Raw genomic sequence first — 15,674 nt, forward strand, 5'->3', positions numbered from 1 at the left:
TGCGTTGTCTGATGCCATTTCTAATTGTGCTTCGTCAGTTGTCATAGTGACACTGTGCCCACGTTATCAGTACGGGTTTGATGGAACATCCTATAACGGCGCTGTGTGAGGACGGATCACAGAAAGAATGCACAGAGGACAATCCCCGAACTTCAGCTGAGGTTTACAACAGAAAAATTACACAGGCAGCAGTTTCTGCGCAGAAACATAGGAAAAACACCACCATGGGGCACATTGTGTCGGCGCGATCACGACGGATGGTCATGTCATACAACACTACGGAACATCCTGATATGCGCAAGATCTAAGACACATTTGTTCTACACGTTATACAATCAAGTTACGCTATTCAAGCCCGCCAACTTGGAAACCTTCTTTTGCAAATATATCTCTTCTCTTTTTGACAAATTAAGTGATGCGGTGCTAATGAAACCTTCTCGTTCCTTTTTTGATGTGAAATGGCTCAAGCAATTCTCTCTCTTTTTGATCCATATAGCTTCCAAGTATACAAGTGTCGTCGTACACTGGAGTGCAAGGACACCTTTTGCAATGGTCAGCCAAATGACCCCCTGCTACGAAAGCCTGCGCGGATGCTCGATACTCCCTCAAATGGTCATTAAAGCATCTACCAGTTTGGCTGACATAACACCTGCCACAAGAGAGCGGGTTGTGGTAAACCACCTCCGTCTGGCAGCGTACGAAGCCCTTAGCATGCTGTTTCGCACACTTATGTGAAGTGCGTGCACTGTTCATTGCACGACAACTTCGCCCCAGTTTTTCTGAGCGGAGAACACTATGGGAGGGCCGCACTTTCCGGCAACTTTCTTCAAGCGGTGGGAGAGGTTGTGCAAATAAGGCACCACGAACAGCTTCCTTGACCATTCTTTATCGGCTCCCCTGCTCCCCACACCACACCTTACTTCAACAAATAGGCTTTCAACAACAGAAGCGATTGTTCCACCAGGAAAACCCGCCTGCTTGAGCCTCTTGGTTGTTTGCACTCCGAGCTTTCTGATGCTCGCATCACCTTTCGAGCACGGATCTGATACTGTTCAATGCGATGTCTCTCTTAACAAGTTTTGAGTTCCTATAGTCCCGTAGTCTCCTCCGCTTGGAAAAACTGGCACGAATGTGCTATGCTGTGAACAGTGCACGCACTTCACAAAAGAGCACAAAACAGCATGTTAAGGGCTTCGTACGCTGCCAGACGGAGGCGGTTTACCACATCCCACTCTCCTGTGGCAGTTATGTCAGCCAAACTGGTAGATGCGTTAATGACCGTTTGAGGAAGCATCGAGCATCCGTGCAGGCTTTTGTAGCGGGGGGTCGCTTGGCTGACCATTGCAAAGGTGTCCTTGCACTCCAGTGTACGATGACACTTGTATACTTGGAAGTTTTAAGGATCAAAGAGAGAGAGAATTGTTTGGGGCATTTCACATAAAAAAATGGAGAGGGTTGCATTAACGTCGCGTCACTTAATTTATCAAAAAAGACATATATTTACAAGAAAAGGTTTTCAAATTCGCGGGCTTGAAGAGCGTAAATTGATGATGGGGGGGGGGGGGGCGTATAACGTGTAGTACAAATGTGTCTTTAATCTTGTGCACATCAGAACGTTTCGTAGTGCTGTAGGACATGATGACTTGCTGTTATGATCGCGCTGACAATGTGCGCCATGGCGGTGTTTTCTCCAATGTTTCTGTGCAGGAACTGCTGCAGTAAGCCTCAGTTGAAGTTCGGCGATTGTCCTCAGTGCATTCTTTCTATGTCTCGTCCTCACATGCACCGTTATAACATGTTCCATCAAATCTGTACTGATAACATGTGCACAGTGTCACAATGACGACTGACGAAGTAGAATTAGAAACGGCATCAAAAAATGCATTGCTACAAGATCGTGGCCCTGAACTTGTTAATGAAGAAAGTACCAATAACATACCAAACATTCGGCGCAGCCCGTGGCATGGCCTAGCACGCCGGTCCACACAGGAACACGGAGCACAGGAAATAAGCAAGCTGACAACTCGATGCATACACATGAACATGCATGTTTTGGAGGCCAGGTGTACAGCCTCCCCCATTTCTAGCTATATTGCGCGAGCGTCCATCACGCGTCATTTTAGTGCCTTTAAGGGACTATAATGTGCATTTTATGCTTGTACTACTTCTGTTGCTTCAATACTATTGTTAATCGAATAAGTGATGTCTTTTTGATTATAACACTTGTTTCAGTGGCCCGCTAATTGTGACAGTTTATTCTACCACAGTAATGCATGTTCCCTTAGAATCATCGCCAAATTGCCTGAAACCAGTTACCTTTGAATGAGATTTGTTAGTATCTCCTATATTCTTAATGCTTACGCATTCTTATCTGTGTGAACATATGCAAAACTGCTCTTTGCCTTTGTGTGAACCTGTTGCATAAGTGAAAAGAAATTGTTGGCTTTTCTTTACTTTTTCAGGTGCCCTGCAAGCTCTCACCAAAGCAACACATTCCACTGGTTTTCTGTCAGAGTATCATTATAGAATTTCGAATAAACTATGCTTGTCAGATGTGCAACGTGCCCCGTCTTAGAATCGGAGCACTTCAGTATTAATGCTTGAATAGGTTTACATAAAAACACACGTAAAGTATACTTATGTCTTTCTTTTGCAAGTCCTCTTCACCCGACGTTTTTCCAACTTAAAATTACGCTTTGCTGTACATTTGTTTTATGCACAAACCATTACAGCAACACAACACTGCAGTACAAATGATAAAGCATGCAGTACACCTGCAAGAATACATTTGCATACTTGTAGTACATATGAAAATGAGCTACCAATCTTTTTCAGGTTGCATACTCTTATAGGTCATACATGTCAAGTGTACTCATAGGCTACACAAAAATCGTTCAAGGCTGATCTCAAAGCATAAGTGCACCAAATAGATTTAAAGAGTGACTCTTGTTAAGTGACACCGAACCAGTCTAAAGAAACCTGGCCCAAATAGGAAAATAAATAGGTTCGAACAGGGGTAAACATGACAGGACTGAACAGGGTCAAACGGGAGTGGACTAAACAGGGACAAACAGGTCTGGGCTAAACGGGGACAAACAGGTCTGGACTAAACAGGTTCAAACGGGGCCCCGTTCCATAATCCTATTTGATGAAACCCGTTTGAAATCAAATAGGATTTTTTAGTAGAGCGCTCACCGGCAGGTGCGAGTAGCGAGGGCCTGAGCGATCGGCGGGCATCCATTGTCTATTCCTCTTGGAACAAAGCAGTCTGTGGCTATTCAGAAAAAAAAGTTGCGGGTGGCTTAGCTCGGCTATGCCAGGATATACGTAGCGTTAGCAAAGGTTCAGCTGATTATTCTTAGCTTTCCTGGTTGTCTAGATTGTCAAGGATTAGCTTGATTGTCATGCTTACTGCTGCTCCAATGACACATACGCGGTATACGTATTATGTGGCACATGTATATAGCCTTCTTCTGTTCATTCCTCCTACGCTCAACCGCTAATTGCCAGGCAACTACTTCGGGATCCGATGAGTCAAGCTTCTACGTTCTTCTGCGCTGTTGAGCAGCATTTGCGCTCTCCTTCTCCATGGCTATACCACACTGACAAACGCCAGTCAGAAGCGCAGCGGCTCCAGCGCAGTGTCAGACGGTGACTGCACAGCGAGCGCGCGCCGGCGCCAGTGCGTCTACCACGGCTACGACGTCACTCCTCTGGAATGCGCAGACCGGCGGCGGTGAGTCGCGCGCGGCGGCGGCGGAGTGCGCGAGAGGTGCCGGCTCCGGTGGCTCCGGTGCGCAAGCCGTGTGACATCACTGATCCTTGCGCATGCGCAGCACGGCTCTTGATGTGCCGCGCGAAACGGGCTTGGCTAGGCCAATGTAGCTAGCGCTACAAAAATTTTCAGTTTTGTTCGGCATATTAATGCATTTTTTTCGCGTACACGTCACTTTGACGTGGTGAGTTTTCGCGGTTTTGTGAGGTCGCGTGATAAACAGGCGAAGTGGGCGTAGCCAGAAAACATCGGACCAATAGCAGAGAGCTAATGGAGAAAAGGCGTCGAATCGGGAATGATTATTTTTCTTTTGTGTGGTTTAATCATGCATAATCAATGTATACACATTATATCAGATAGGGAGCTATCGCGGTTTTCGTGACGTCGCGTGACAGACAGGTGAAGTTGGGAGTAGCCAGAAAATGTTTTGACCAATCGTGGAGGCTGATTGCAGAACTTGGCATCAAAACAGTTTGGAATCATTTTACGTTATAGAGCCCCAAGGTTACAATGTGACAAGATGTACACACAATAAATACAACATTACTTGCTCATCCGTTGGCTTTGCTGCATCACCAATGAGCTCCTATCATAATACTGACGTTGTGTATATTGAACCTCAAGAACGTAATATAGGTTCCTAAAAGGTTCCCATAGGTTTCTATGTACCTAAAAGAACGTAACGGGATCATTGAAAATATTCATCAGCGCAATCATCGTATCCAATGCTTCCAGGCGTATACATTCATCCCCAATTTTGAGCAAGGTGATAAACCAGGAATGGCATTCTCTTCGGAAAACAATCACGGGTGTTCGATCTGTTTTTGGTTGGGTATGCTCCATTGGGTCCTGGTCAGACGAAGTCCCGTGCATTCACCGGGACTTCGACAAGAGAGAGAGAGAGAGGAAAGGACGCGAGGTTAACCAGATGTCAATTCCCGGTTTGGTACCCTGCACGGGGGGGGGGGAAATATGGGGTTAGAAAGAGGGGAGAGAGAGAGAGACGGAAAAAAAAATCAGGAACAGGTACCAGGAAAGGCGTTTCAATTACAGGCGTTCACGCAGGCCGGTCGATGCCAAGAGGTGAGTAGGGTTTGCACGGCCTTCTGATGCGACTTTACGAAAGACACCTTTCACAGGCAACCAAGTCACGCATGGGTTCAGCCTTTCTACCTTGAAGATTGCTTAACTTCTATTTTTAAGACTGCACTGAGATTTCTCTTCCATAAGCAAATTTCAACCCAAGCGTAGCCTTTCATATCAACAACGCTGAAGTTCCACTATAGCCTTACATTCGCGCTTGATGGGCACCTGTGATGGGCAACCGCACGTGTTCGCATTAATAGTATCTTTCTCCCTCCCTCTCCTTTCTTTCTTTCCACCACTTAGCCACCTTTCGCCCGCGTAGGATAGCAGACCAGACGTTCGTCTGGTTGACCTTCCTTCTTTTCCTCCTCCTCCTCCTCCGTGTCCCGATAGACTTGAAATAACTGGCGTTGCTCTATCTTTTGCAGCCACAAGTCTTGCCTTATCTAAGCATACGCCTTTACATGCAACTTGCTCCCTTACCTTCACTCCACACTGACTCCATGAAACCAAAGTGGCTCCCGTCAACGGGACGCCGCACACAGCGACGAAACTCTCTATAGAGTTGTCGACATGCACGTAGACTCTGTCGCCCTTGCCAACGCCTTGACGCCGGTACCAAGCCGCACAAAGCCGTAATTTGTCCCGCAGTTCCAAATACGTCACCTTGTCATTCCCGCATATCTGCGGGAAAGATGTAGGCAACAGTCACCGCATACAAATTGTACCGTTGCGGCAGTTTAGTGGTTTCATGTCGCAGCAAGAATTAGAAAAATAAACTGACACAGGGACATCAGTCTAAGGACCGCGAAAAGCGGCACGTCAAAGGGTTAGGCTAATTTTGCACTTCCCTATTGCAAAAACCCAGTATCCAGTGCCCAGTGCCATGCCTGATTATGGGCCCAGTGTCGCGCGCTGGATGCTGGGACGCTGGCAAGGCGCGCCATACTGGGAGGCGCTGGGCGCGGGGTACTGGTGCGAAATGCAGCTCTAGAGCGAGAAATACGTGGTGCCTGGCTACCTTATATATTTTTTCAAATACAGAAAGTAACAGAGAACGTTGTAATGCAATAAAAAAAGAGGAAAAAAATTAAGACAAGAAAATATCCACAAAGATTCTAACCTCCGACTTACAGATCCCAATCCTTACCGAACCTCCGACCTACAGAACCTTACCACTACGCCATGCCGATTCGTGATTGCCGATTCATATTTTGCCATGTCAACGCACGAACACAGTTGTAGCTTTGCACAGACGTCTTGCACAGACATGGTAGATGCGATATCGTCTTCAACTAAAACTTACGCCTCTATCAGAACGAAAAAGTTCTTGTCCGTATTGCATAGTATGCCTGGAAGTGCTGCAACACTGATTTGCTTCTGCGATTGGTATAATAACAACGTAAAAAGCCTTAAATGAACCGCCGACCCGTAAGGTTGTACGGGCCGTTACTGCCGATTTTGACAGCCGTTTCTTATTCTTCGCGCAAAGGTAATGCAACATTTTCATAGCTCGGCAATGCTTTTCAATCGACACGTATGGTTAGTCACATATCTCCGTAAGAGAAGCGGCCGGTTAATGCGGCTGACAGCCTTCGGCGACAGCACATATAGGTATGTTTATAACACGTCATATCGGCGCTCATCGCTTGTTGTGCTGACACTGTACACACGAAAGAATGGTCTGTTTAAAAACACTGATGGGAAAGGTGAACTACAGAGTGATTTATCCTCGTTAGACTTGTTGATTCCTCAGCCCAGACGGGCCGACGGGCCTTCAGTTGAAGCGAACGATCTCGGTGTAGGTACCTGGCGAATGCGAAAATGTTTGTATTTGAGCTTCAGAACCTCTTAACTATTATTTTTAGTACAGCAGGGAAAGTGGAAGCTCACGAGTCACCGCAGATTTGTTGTCCGTGCGATAATATCAATCAGTGGCAGGCTTTCTGAGGTCCGTTCGAACAAGTCTGAACGGCTGCTCGGTATCGTGTCGACTGTACCACACTGCGACAACTCGCAGTCATCGATTGCGTACAAACTACGAGAAATCGAGGCGTTATCTGCGTTTTCGTAATTTTGTTCACGAATACAGCTATCCCCACAGTCAAATGGGAAATGTTACAAAGCGAAAGTGATCTGAAGTGTCGCATATCCATGGGCTAGCTCACGCACCTTTATTCAAAGCTGCAACACCGCCGACACGAAACAGACATTTATGATCCCAACTTATAGCGATATTTAAGACAGGAGGTGCCCATGAAATTGTATCAAGCATTTAATAATAAACTGCGCCTATACTCCGGCAGTGCGGCACAAACGAAACCAGCGCAGTCTCCAGTACGAGCCAGCGAACTCCAGCGCCAACCAGCGCGTGTACAGCGCACACCAGTGCGCCCCAGCATCATAGCAGTGAAACCATCGTCTTGTCCAGTGTGTTCCCGCACTTCTCCAGCGATCTCACCAGTGTGGCAGTGACTCCCAGTGACTCCCAGCCTGCTCCAGTGTCCCCAGTGCCACCCAGTGTCAAAAAATGCGCTGGTTTCACACTGGAAGGCACTGGAAGGCGCTGGTTTTTGCAATAGGGTTGTTTCTAAAATGTAATTGTTTTGTAAGTTTTCAAGGCGAAAGCCTTAAGCAGCTCGTTGCGCGATGGCCTTGATAAAAAAGTTGTCGCAGTTTCACCTGAAAGGTGAAGCATCAATTGCGATAGCAAATTTGTAGAGACATATACGGAGTAATGATATTAGCTTTATCAGCTGTATAAACTTGGACATGCAGCAGCACCGGCAACGCGCCGAACTGTTGTCGACGCCGTCGGCATTTTGCCCGCGTTCGCTCAAAATGCGTGCGGCGTTGGTGACTGTTGCCGGAGCCTCTGATATAAATAGGCACTTGGTGCCGCAGCTAAACGTCGCCTCCCTTCCCTCCCCCTTCCCCCCCTCCCCCACGGCCTCTCGCGCATCGGAAGAAGGCGCGTTTGCTCTACATATATGGTGATTGTAAAGGAGGAAAGAGACGCCTACTTCTGCAGCCCTTAAGGAAGCACGGCGCAGAACGCGCGTTTGTTCTCCGCCGTGCGTTCACTCCCCGTGAAAGAGCGCGTCCCTCGCGCCCTTTCACTCGCACATACAGCGTTCGGCGGCGCGCGGCCACGATTTCATCTCCATTGACGTCATACGGAACCTCACGGCGACGGCGACGGCGACGGCGACGCCGACGGCAGAAATCTGCTTTTGAGTGTCCATATAATTGCTATCGCAATAATATGCGGCGTATAGTCGAGTGGTACAATGAAAAAAAAAATGTCACAGTTTCGCCCTAAGGGCGAAGCAATGAATGCGATAGCAACACAGCAATGTCATACGAAGTAAGGTGAGCGGCTTTGGTAGCAACAACACGCAGAACTGTTGTCGACGCCATCGGCGTTTTGCCCGCGTTAGCTCAAAATGCGTGCGGCGTTGGTGACTGTTGCTGGAGCCTCTGATATAAATAGGCACTTGGTGCCGCAGCTAAACGTCGCCTCCCTTCCCTCCCCCTCCCCCACGGCCTCTCGCGCGTCCGAAGAAGGCGCGTTTGCTCTACATATATGGTGATTGTAAAGGAGAAAAGAGACGCCTACTTCTGCAGCCCTTAAGCGAGCACGGCGCAGAACGCGCGTTTGTTCTCCGCCGTGCGTTCACTCCCCGTGAAAGACGCGCCCCTCGCGCCCTTTCACTCGCACATACAGCGTTCGGCGCGCGGCGACGATTTCATCTCCAAATGACGTCATACGGAACCTCACGGCGACGGCGACGGCGACGGCGACGGCGACGCCGACGGCAGAAATCTGCTTTTGAGTGTCCATATAATTGCTATCGCAATAAAAAAAAAGCCGCAGTTTCGCCCGTAAGCGAAGCATCGATTACGACAGCAAGTTAGTAAACAGCTATACAAACTAAGCATAGTAGTTTAATCAGGCGTATAAAGTTGCAAACAGCCACTTACTAACTAAATTGCCAAGCATGGTATCAGCGCATACAGGCAAACATGAATACATCTCACTCGATGACCACGAACACTCGCTGTCAAAATCGCTGGCGTCAGGAAGCACGGCAGCAGGGAGCGAAGTGACCTTTGTGCTACGTATCGCTTCAACGCAAAGTGAGCGACGAGGACATGCACCGTATGCCCAAAGGTACGAACCGCCTGCAGATCTTTTTCAACATAAGGCCCGCGCGGCCGTGCAAAGTACGCAGTTGGTGCCGGAGTAAAACGCCGCCCTTCCCCCCTTCCCTACCGCGCTTCCTATCCGTTTCCCTCCCTGCGCGAGCGAGATTGAGCAGCGATTGTCGGTTCCCCATGCGCGCGGTTGCGAAATACGCAGTTGCTGTTGGAGAACCACGCACCCCTCCCATCCCCCCACGCCTTTCGCGCGACGGAAGATGGCGCATCTCCTGTCAACTTCCCTCTTCAGCGCGCGCCAGATTGAGCCACAACATCGGCTCCCCTCTTGCGCTTTCACTCGCACACACAGCATACGGCGCGTGGCGACGGTGTTATCGCCCTTGGACTTTGTACTAAACACCAAGGCGGCGGCGACCGCAGAAATGCGCTTGGGGTATCCTATAATTGCTATCACAGTAAACCACGTGATCTCCGAGCGAGGGGAGGGTGGAGAGGGGAACGAGCGGTGCTCGCAGAAACAAAAATAGGTGTTGCGTCACTTGGCGCAGGCGGCGGTTGTGGCGACAGTCGACTGCGAAGCAGGAGGTACGGGTGCGGCTGTTTTCACAACAAATCCGTGCAGGGGCGGGGCCTCGCATCGATGACGTATCACCATGCATTTCTTTTTTTTTCTTGCTCTCTGTTTGGCGGTGAAAGACGGGAAAAGGCAGACCACTGTCACCTCCCAGACTTGTACGCACAACTGTGGCTGCTGTTAAGGGATCGATGATATTCCTAAATAAACGCAGCACCGTTTTGATGATCCAAATATAATCTCACTGTCAGGGAGGGAGCAATCTACCTAACTAGAGCAGTATTTTTTATTTGGGGTGTTGCTACGCTGCGCTCCGCAACACCCTAACGACCGCCGGTTCGAGTCGGCGCCAGGCACCGCAGCTTCTCCCGCTACCCCGTGGCACAACCGGCCGCGCCACCAAACAGAGAGGCAAAAAAGAATGATGTTACCATAAAAGAATAGAAAATAAACTTATTGACGAGGTGGGATTCGAACCCGCGTACCCCGGTGTCCCAACGCGAGCGTCGAAACCACTAGGCCACACAGCCTTTCTTCTTCTTTATTACCCTCTTCGCAACAATACATACACCCGTACAAATACAAAGCAGGTCACTTGGCGCTACACAATATTATTACATAATTTGGCTAGACTGTCCTAATTTGAAAGGCCTTCAAAGACCCGTACAAATACAAAGCAGGTCACTTGGCGCTACACAATATTATTACATAATTTGGCTAGACTGTACTAATTTGAAAGGCCTTCAAAGATGCCACCAAGGACACCAAAACGTCAAGCTCCTGAAACCACTCTGGTGGTTCAATCATGTGCTTTAGGGCATCCCGCGTGTACGTGAGACTTTTAATTAGGTGTTGCCTTGCCGACCTTGCATCTGCGCAGGCATTCCTGACATCCATGCGCGTTTTCCACACACTGTTCATACACAAAACCATTATCCTGTCAGCCGGTACTCCCTCTGCGTCTGCGCATGGCAAGAAACGAATACCGAAAGGGCTTATCGGCAGTTCTTTCTTCAGAGTTCGTTTGAGAGCAGTCCCACAAGAAAACGGAGCCATGGCAATCCTGCAAGATGAGCTCGATAGTCTCAGATTTGTTACATATGATGCAGTTAATAGACCATGGAACAAATAAGCCTTTACTTTGTAGCCATGGCTTCACAGGGAGAGTTCCAGAATGCAATTGAAAAAAGAATGTTTTCGCTGAAGGTCAACAGGCATTTTTTTTCACGCGTTTCTACACATTGCGTTCAGGTCCTAAGTTCTATATCGTGCGATATACAGGAAGCGGTAAGGAAGCATCTACAAGATACCGATACAGTTTCTTTCGCGTCACAAAAGACAAAAATTCATTCGAGAAATGTGCTTTCAGTAATGAAAAGGACATAACTTCCTTCAGAAAACAAATTGGTGTTGGTGTTCGTTCAATTCTTGATGAGACAACCCACTCAGGCAAGGAAGAACTTAATCTCACTTGAATAACAGTACGTAGAAATATATTACTTTGATCCCATAATAAAAAGAACCTACTTACGATCTGTTTCAAAAACAAATGTGTTAGCCCCAGTCCCTTATTCTTTATGGAATGAGACAAGTTACATCGGCTAGTTATTTCCCAAGTAGATCCCCATATAAATACAGCAAACACTCTATATAATTTCTGCACCGAAACTCTTGCCATGCATAACACTGTATGCATAATACACTTTTGTAACTAAAAACAAATTGCACGCATTAGCTCTTGAAAATATCGAAAAATTATGCCCACCCCATTTTTCTGTCTGGTCTCTAACTCTTTTGATTTCCTCGCTCCAATACTCTGCACTGTCACGATAATGTTGCAATGGCACCCCAGGGTATTTTGCAGGGTTAACGCTGAAATTTATGTTGCAAAAATAGCCGGGTGTCTGTGACCAGCTACCGTGCCATAAGCCTAGGCACTTAGTCCAGTTGACAGCACTTCCAGTTGCGGCACAGAAGGAAAGAACCTCTTTGATAGTTTTATCAACACTCTCCGTATCTCTGCAAAAAATTGTCGCATCATCCGCATAAACCACAACTGTAGTCTCAATTCCTCAATAGATAAATCCACGAATAGATTGGCTTCTAATTATTTTCAAAGAAAGCGGCTCTAAATACAAGGCAAACAGAAGAGGCCACAAGCCGCATCCCTGTTTTACTGATGACTTCACTTTTATACTGACGCTTAATTTTCTATTAATTATTAATTTAGCAGTACAATCTTTGTACACCATTCTCACTTCATATGTTATCACTGAACCGGCTTTAACATGTTCTAAAAAGCAAGAAAATGACATCATGGACGACTCTATCAAAAGCCTTTTCAAGATAAATTTGTATCATGGCCACTCGGCACTCCTTTTCGTCACAACATTCCGGTATGGTCCTTGCAGTGTGTATATTCAAAAATATTGATCTCCCTTTGACACCGCAGGTTTGATGAGGGTCCACAAGTTCTTTTATAACAGTTTGCAATTGTCTCACTAGTACTTTAGTGTAAACTTTATGGTCCGTATTTGTCAAGCCACACAGTCACGCTTCCTGAGCATGTATTCATGCGAACCACATGATTGCGTTCGAGCGTCGTCGTCTTCGTCGAAAAAAAAAATTAATGGTGATCCGTCATCGAGGCGAGGCAACGCCCCTGCACGGATTTGTTGTGAAAACAGTCGCACCCGGGAGATACGGCGATGGAGGTCGCTCGCCCGGGGCCTAGCGGATTTTGCAGTAGGACAAGGCGTCTCCCGTCTACTTTGAGAAATTGCATGTGGCATGGATTTGATGGGGCTTGTAGGCCTCGGCAGAACGCTACGGCCGAGGATGTTCGCCAAGCGAGAAACGAGGTGCGACGTGCGATTCGGCGAAAGCAAGGCGTTCGACCACGAGTGCTGCTTTTCCCTGCTTGGAGGGTGCCACGTAAAGTCGAGGAGAAACAGTCGTTGGCGCGAGTCTGAGCCCGCTATACTAGCGCGTGAAGCCGCAGCTAAGCGTCGGAAACTAGCCGAAAAAGCCGAACTGCGAAAGGAGCAACGCGACGATGTGAGACGGCAAAGACCCCTCCGATCGTAAAACTTATTGCATTACCAAGTGTGCAGCAGGCTTTCGCCTTCACGGGTTACAGGAGTGTTAACATGCTGCCCGATCTTTCTTTTACAGCTTGCCTTTCTTGACACAGGTATCAGAAATTTGACGCCGAAGTTTTCAAGTTTGAGCTTCAAAGCACATCTCGTGCAGACTCAGACGTTCATTTACTACAGTATAGATACGATCTAAGCACTGTATGTACTAAGATGTAAGAACGGTTTAACTATGAAGCAAGGATAACGGGAAGTACATGCGTACCTATCTCTGCTTGGTAGTGGCATGTTTTCACCATACATTCGCAGCACACACAATGCCCAGCACAGCACCGCTAGTTTAAGTTTGGTTTCATCTGGTTTCAATCTATTCATGGCGCATAACTGCGAAGATTGGTCAAGAGTAAGACAGGATTAGAAAAAAAGAAAGCATTTAGAACCGATTAGAAAGCCCCGATACCGTTTCTTCGTTCGTGTATTGACATCTTCTCAGTTTGCAAAACAGAAAGATTGTATCCATTGGAACTGAAACGTTCCCATCGCTACATCACATTTCGTGGGGTTTCCAAAATAGACCACCAAATTTAAATATCTTTTCAGGTAAATTTGAACTATTCAACACTTTGGAGCAATGTGAGGCACAACTCGCCAGCTCTTACCCCGAGGTGCAGCTAGCACTTCTGGGTCACGTAAGGCAGGCGGCAGAAGCCAGTGGAGCCCTGGGCTTGGGGCCCCACCCATCGAGCTCATAACCATTCACCTCCCGCCCCTTTTCAATCAAGGTATTGCTACTCCTCCTGTTCACTCTCTCCCGCTCATTGGCTTAAGCGAACTTTAGTACTGTTTGTGACTCCACATATTGTTGCCCCAGATTTGTTCGCACATATTCTCCGCACGGCAAGCCAGTTCTGTTCTCCGAGCTGTTTCAGTGTCTTACCAGGGCCGTCTTGCATCCAGGCGTCAGAAGCCTTTCCATTAGAAATCCATAGAGAGATGTGTCATTCACCGGCGGACAGTAGGGATAAGGAGAGTGGACAACGCCGGCTTCTATACGTGCTCAGCATCTTCAACGAAGCGGCTGAAAAGAAACCTCATCAGTAGATTCTGGAAGCTTGGGCTTTAAAAAATGCTGTTTTATGCGCCTTCAAGAGGCATTACAGCTGCCATTTGAGGACATATATAGGCGCTAGATAGGGTATTTTAGGAACGTTTAGGCTCAATTAATAAGAATTTCCACGGCACATATAAGGAAAGATTATAAATTTCCAAGTAACGCAGCCCACTAAATCACTAGAAACCAACAAACAATTTCTAAAAGCATTCGCGTACCAGCACCGTCTCGAGATTTTCGGGCTTCATGTTTCCCGTTTTATCGCTCAGTACTGGTGTGTTTGCAGAAAAAGAACGTTCAACATACAACGAAGTTAGCGGCACATATTTTCATTTCAGAATGCTCTATGATCCAATGCCCTATTGAATTGCACAATGTTCCCAGGTCAGAATCTGTGACCGTTGTCCTAGTAACGAAAACCTCCTATTTTTGTCCGAGACGGACTGAGCTTTCGAACTCTATAAGCGACAGGTCTTTTGGAGATGGTGACGAGTCTTTTCTGAAAGTTCAAAATTATCCTTACATTCCGGGTCATTGTTGTATCCCGATGATGTAGATGTTGTGCTCATGTAGACGTGGTGTGATGATTATCCCGTGGTGAAAATTGAGCCTTTAACACAGCACTGCTCTAATCTGCGGCAAAGGTATTTATAACAGTCTTTACACCGGCAAAGTTTTTGACAACAATTGATTGCCTTCAGCCAATTTACCCAGCGGATAACATTATAAACAAAGTAAGACTAGGCCACGACAAGTAAATAGGCATTTTTAGGTTGTGGAAATCCAATAGAGGCCCCAATGCCGAAATAGGCATTTATAGGCACAATAGAAGTGCCACTAAAATTTTTCTAGACCCATAGTTCGTGCTTATGTGTTGGGTAGGGCCGATGAGGATGTAAGAAAAAAATAAACAATTGGCCTAAACTTCCCGTCTCAACTCATCAGCTTAAACGTAGTCTCCATGGAAACAGCACACGAATACTGAGACGTGGTAGGTGCGAACTGCATATAGGCAGTTCCGCCACCATTTTAGCTGTCCTAATATATGCAGCATGCTGTAGGTAAGAGACTAGAATGTTTTCTGATTAGTAAATAGGCCTATGAACGAAAATATGTCAGCCGTATTCCTAAGCTGTTCAACCTTTCTCTTGAAACAGCGCGCATGGTGAGTAGAAAAAACGTCACAGCACCCGCAGCACAGTCACAGCGTAAGCTGGAGAAGCAGCTCCATAAGAGTTAAATTTTCTGCACCAAGCACTACAGGGACTTTGCACCAGAGTCGCTTCGCGTCGTCTTCACGAGAACAATTTCAACTGTCCGCCCGAGATGTGGCTTGCACCGTAGCACGTCGGGTTCTGCACAGCAGTCTGCTGAGCCCCACGTTGCCTGGTAGCAGCCGCGCGCGTCGCTATACGATTTACTTCTTCAGCAGAGGCGCCATAGCGTGTACCGACCAGTAAACACAGGCATCCGGACTACATGGCGCACATGCCACATCCCTTGAGCCGTGGCACGATGCGATGCTTTTGATGATGATGGTTTATTAGCATCCGCTTCGAAACAGGACAGTGAGAAATAGTCACCTAGCATTTGACTTTCCCAGGTCCAGCTACATGCAACATGCAACTGCTACACGTCAGGACACCTGATTAAATATAGCGCAACTGCAATGTAATGTTCGCACATATCGATGCTACGTCTTCTTCTTCTTTCTGGGGTTTTATGTGCCGAAACCAGTTCTTATTATGAGGCACGCCGTAGTGGAGGGCTCCGGATTAATTTTGACTACCAGGGGTTCTTTAACGTGCACTACAACGCTACGTGGCACGCATGTCACATCGCATAAGAAATGGCACGATACGATGCTAA

At 47.2% G+C, this 15,674-nt stretch overlaps 1 protein-coding gene across 1 annotated transcript in view; it reads right to left on the reverse strand.

Moving 5' to 3' along the window:
• The window catches only part of LOC125943472 (uncharacterized), a 77,218-nt gene extending 62,941 nt beyond the window's left edge, over nucleotides 1-14,277 (reverse strand). Inside the window, exons 1-2 of the mRNA XM_049662805.1 lie at nucleotides 13,632-14,277; nucleotides 5,362-5,545 (exon numbers count right to left, since the gene is read on the reverse strand). Coding sequence (XP_049518762.1) covers nucleotides 5,362-5,545; nucleotides 13,632-13,670 — 223 coding nt within the window. The 5' untranslated portion in view covers nucleotides 13,671-14,277. The remainder of the gene's footprint in view (nucleotides 1-5,361; nucleotides 5,546-13,631) is intronic.
• Between the last annotated feature and the right edge of the window lie 1,397 nt (nucleotides 14,278-15,674).

Source organism: Dermacentor silvarum, chromosome 2 (assembly GCF_013339745.2).
Source record: "Dermacentor silvarum isolate Dsil-2018 chromosome 2, BIME_Dsil_1.4, whole genome shotgun sequence".
Classification (NCBI taxonomy): domain Eukaryota; kingdom Metazoa; phylum Arthropoda; class Arachnida; order Ixodida; family Ixodidae; genus Dermacentor; species Dermacentor silvarum.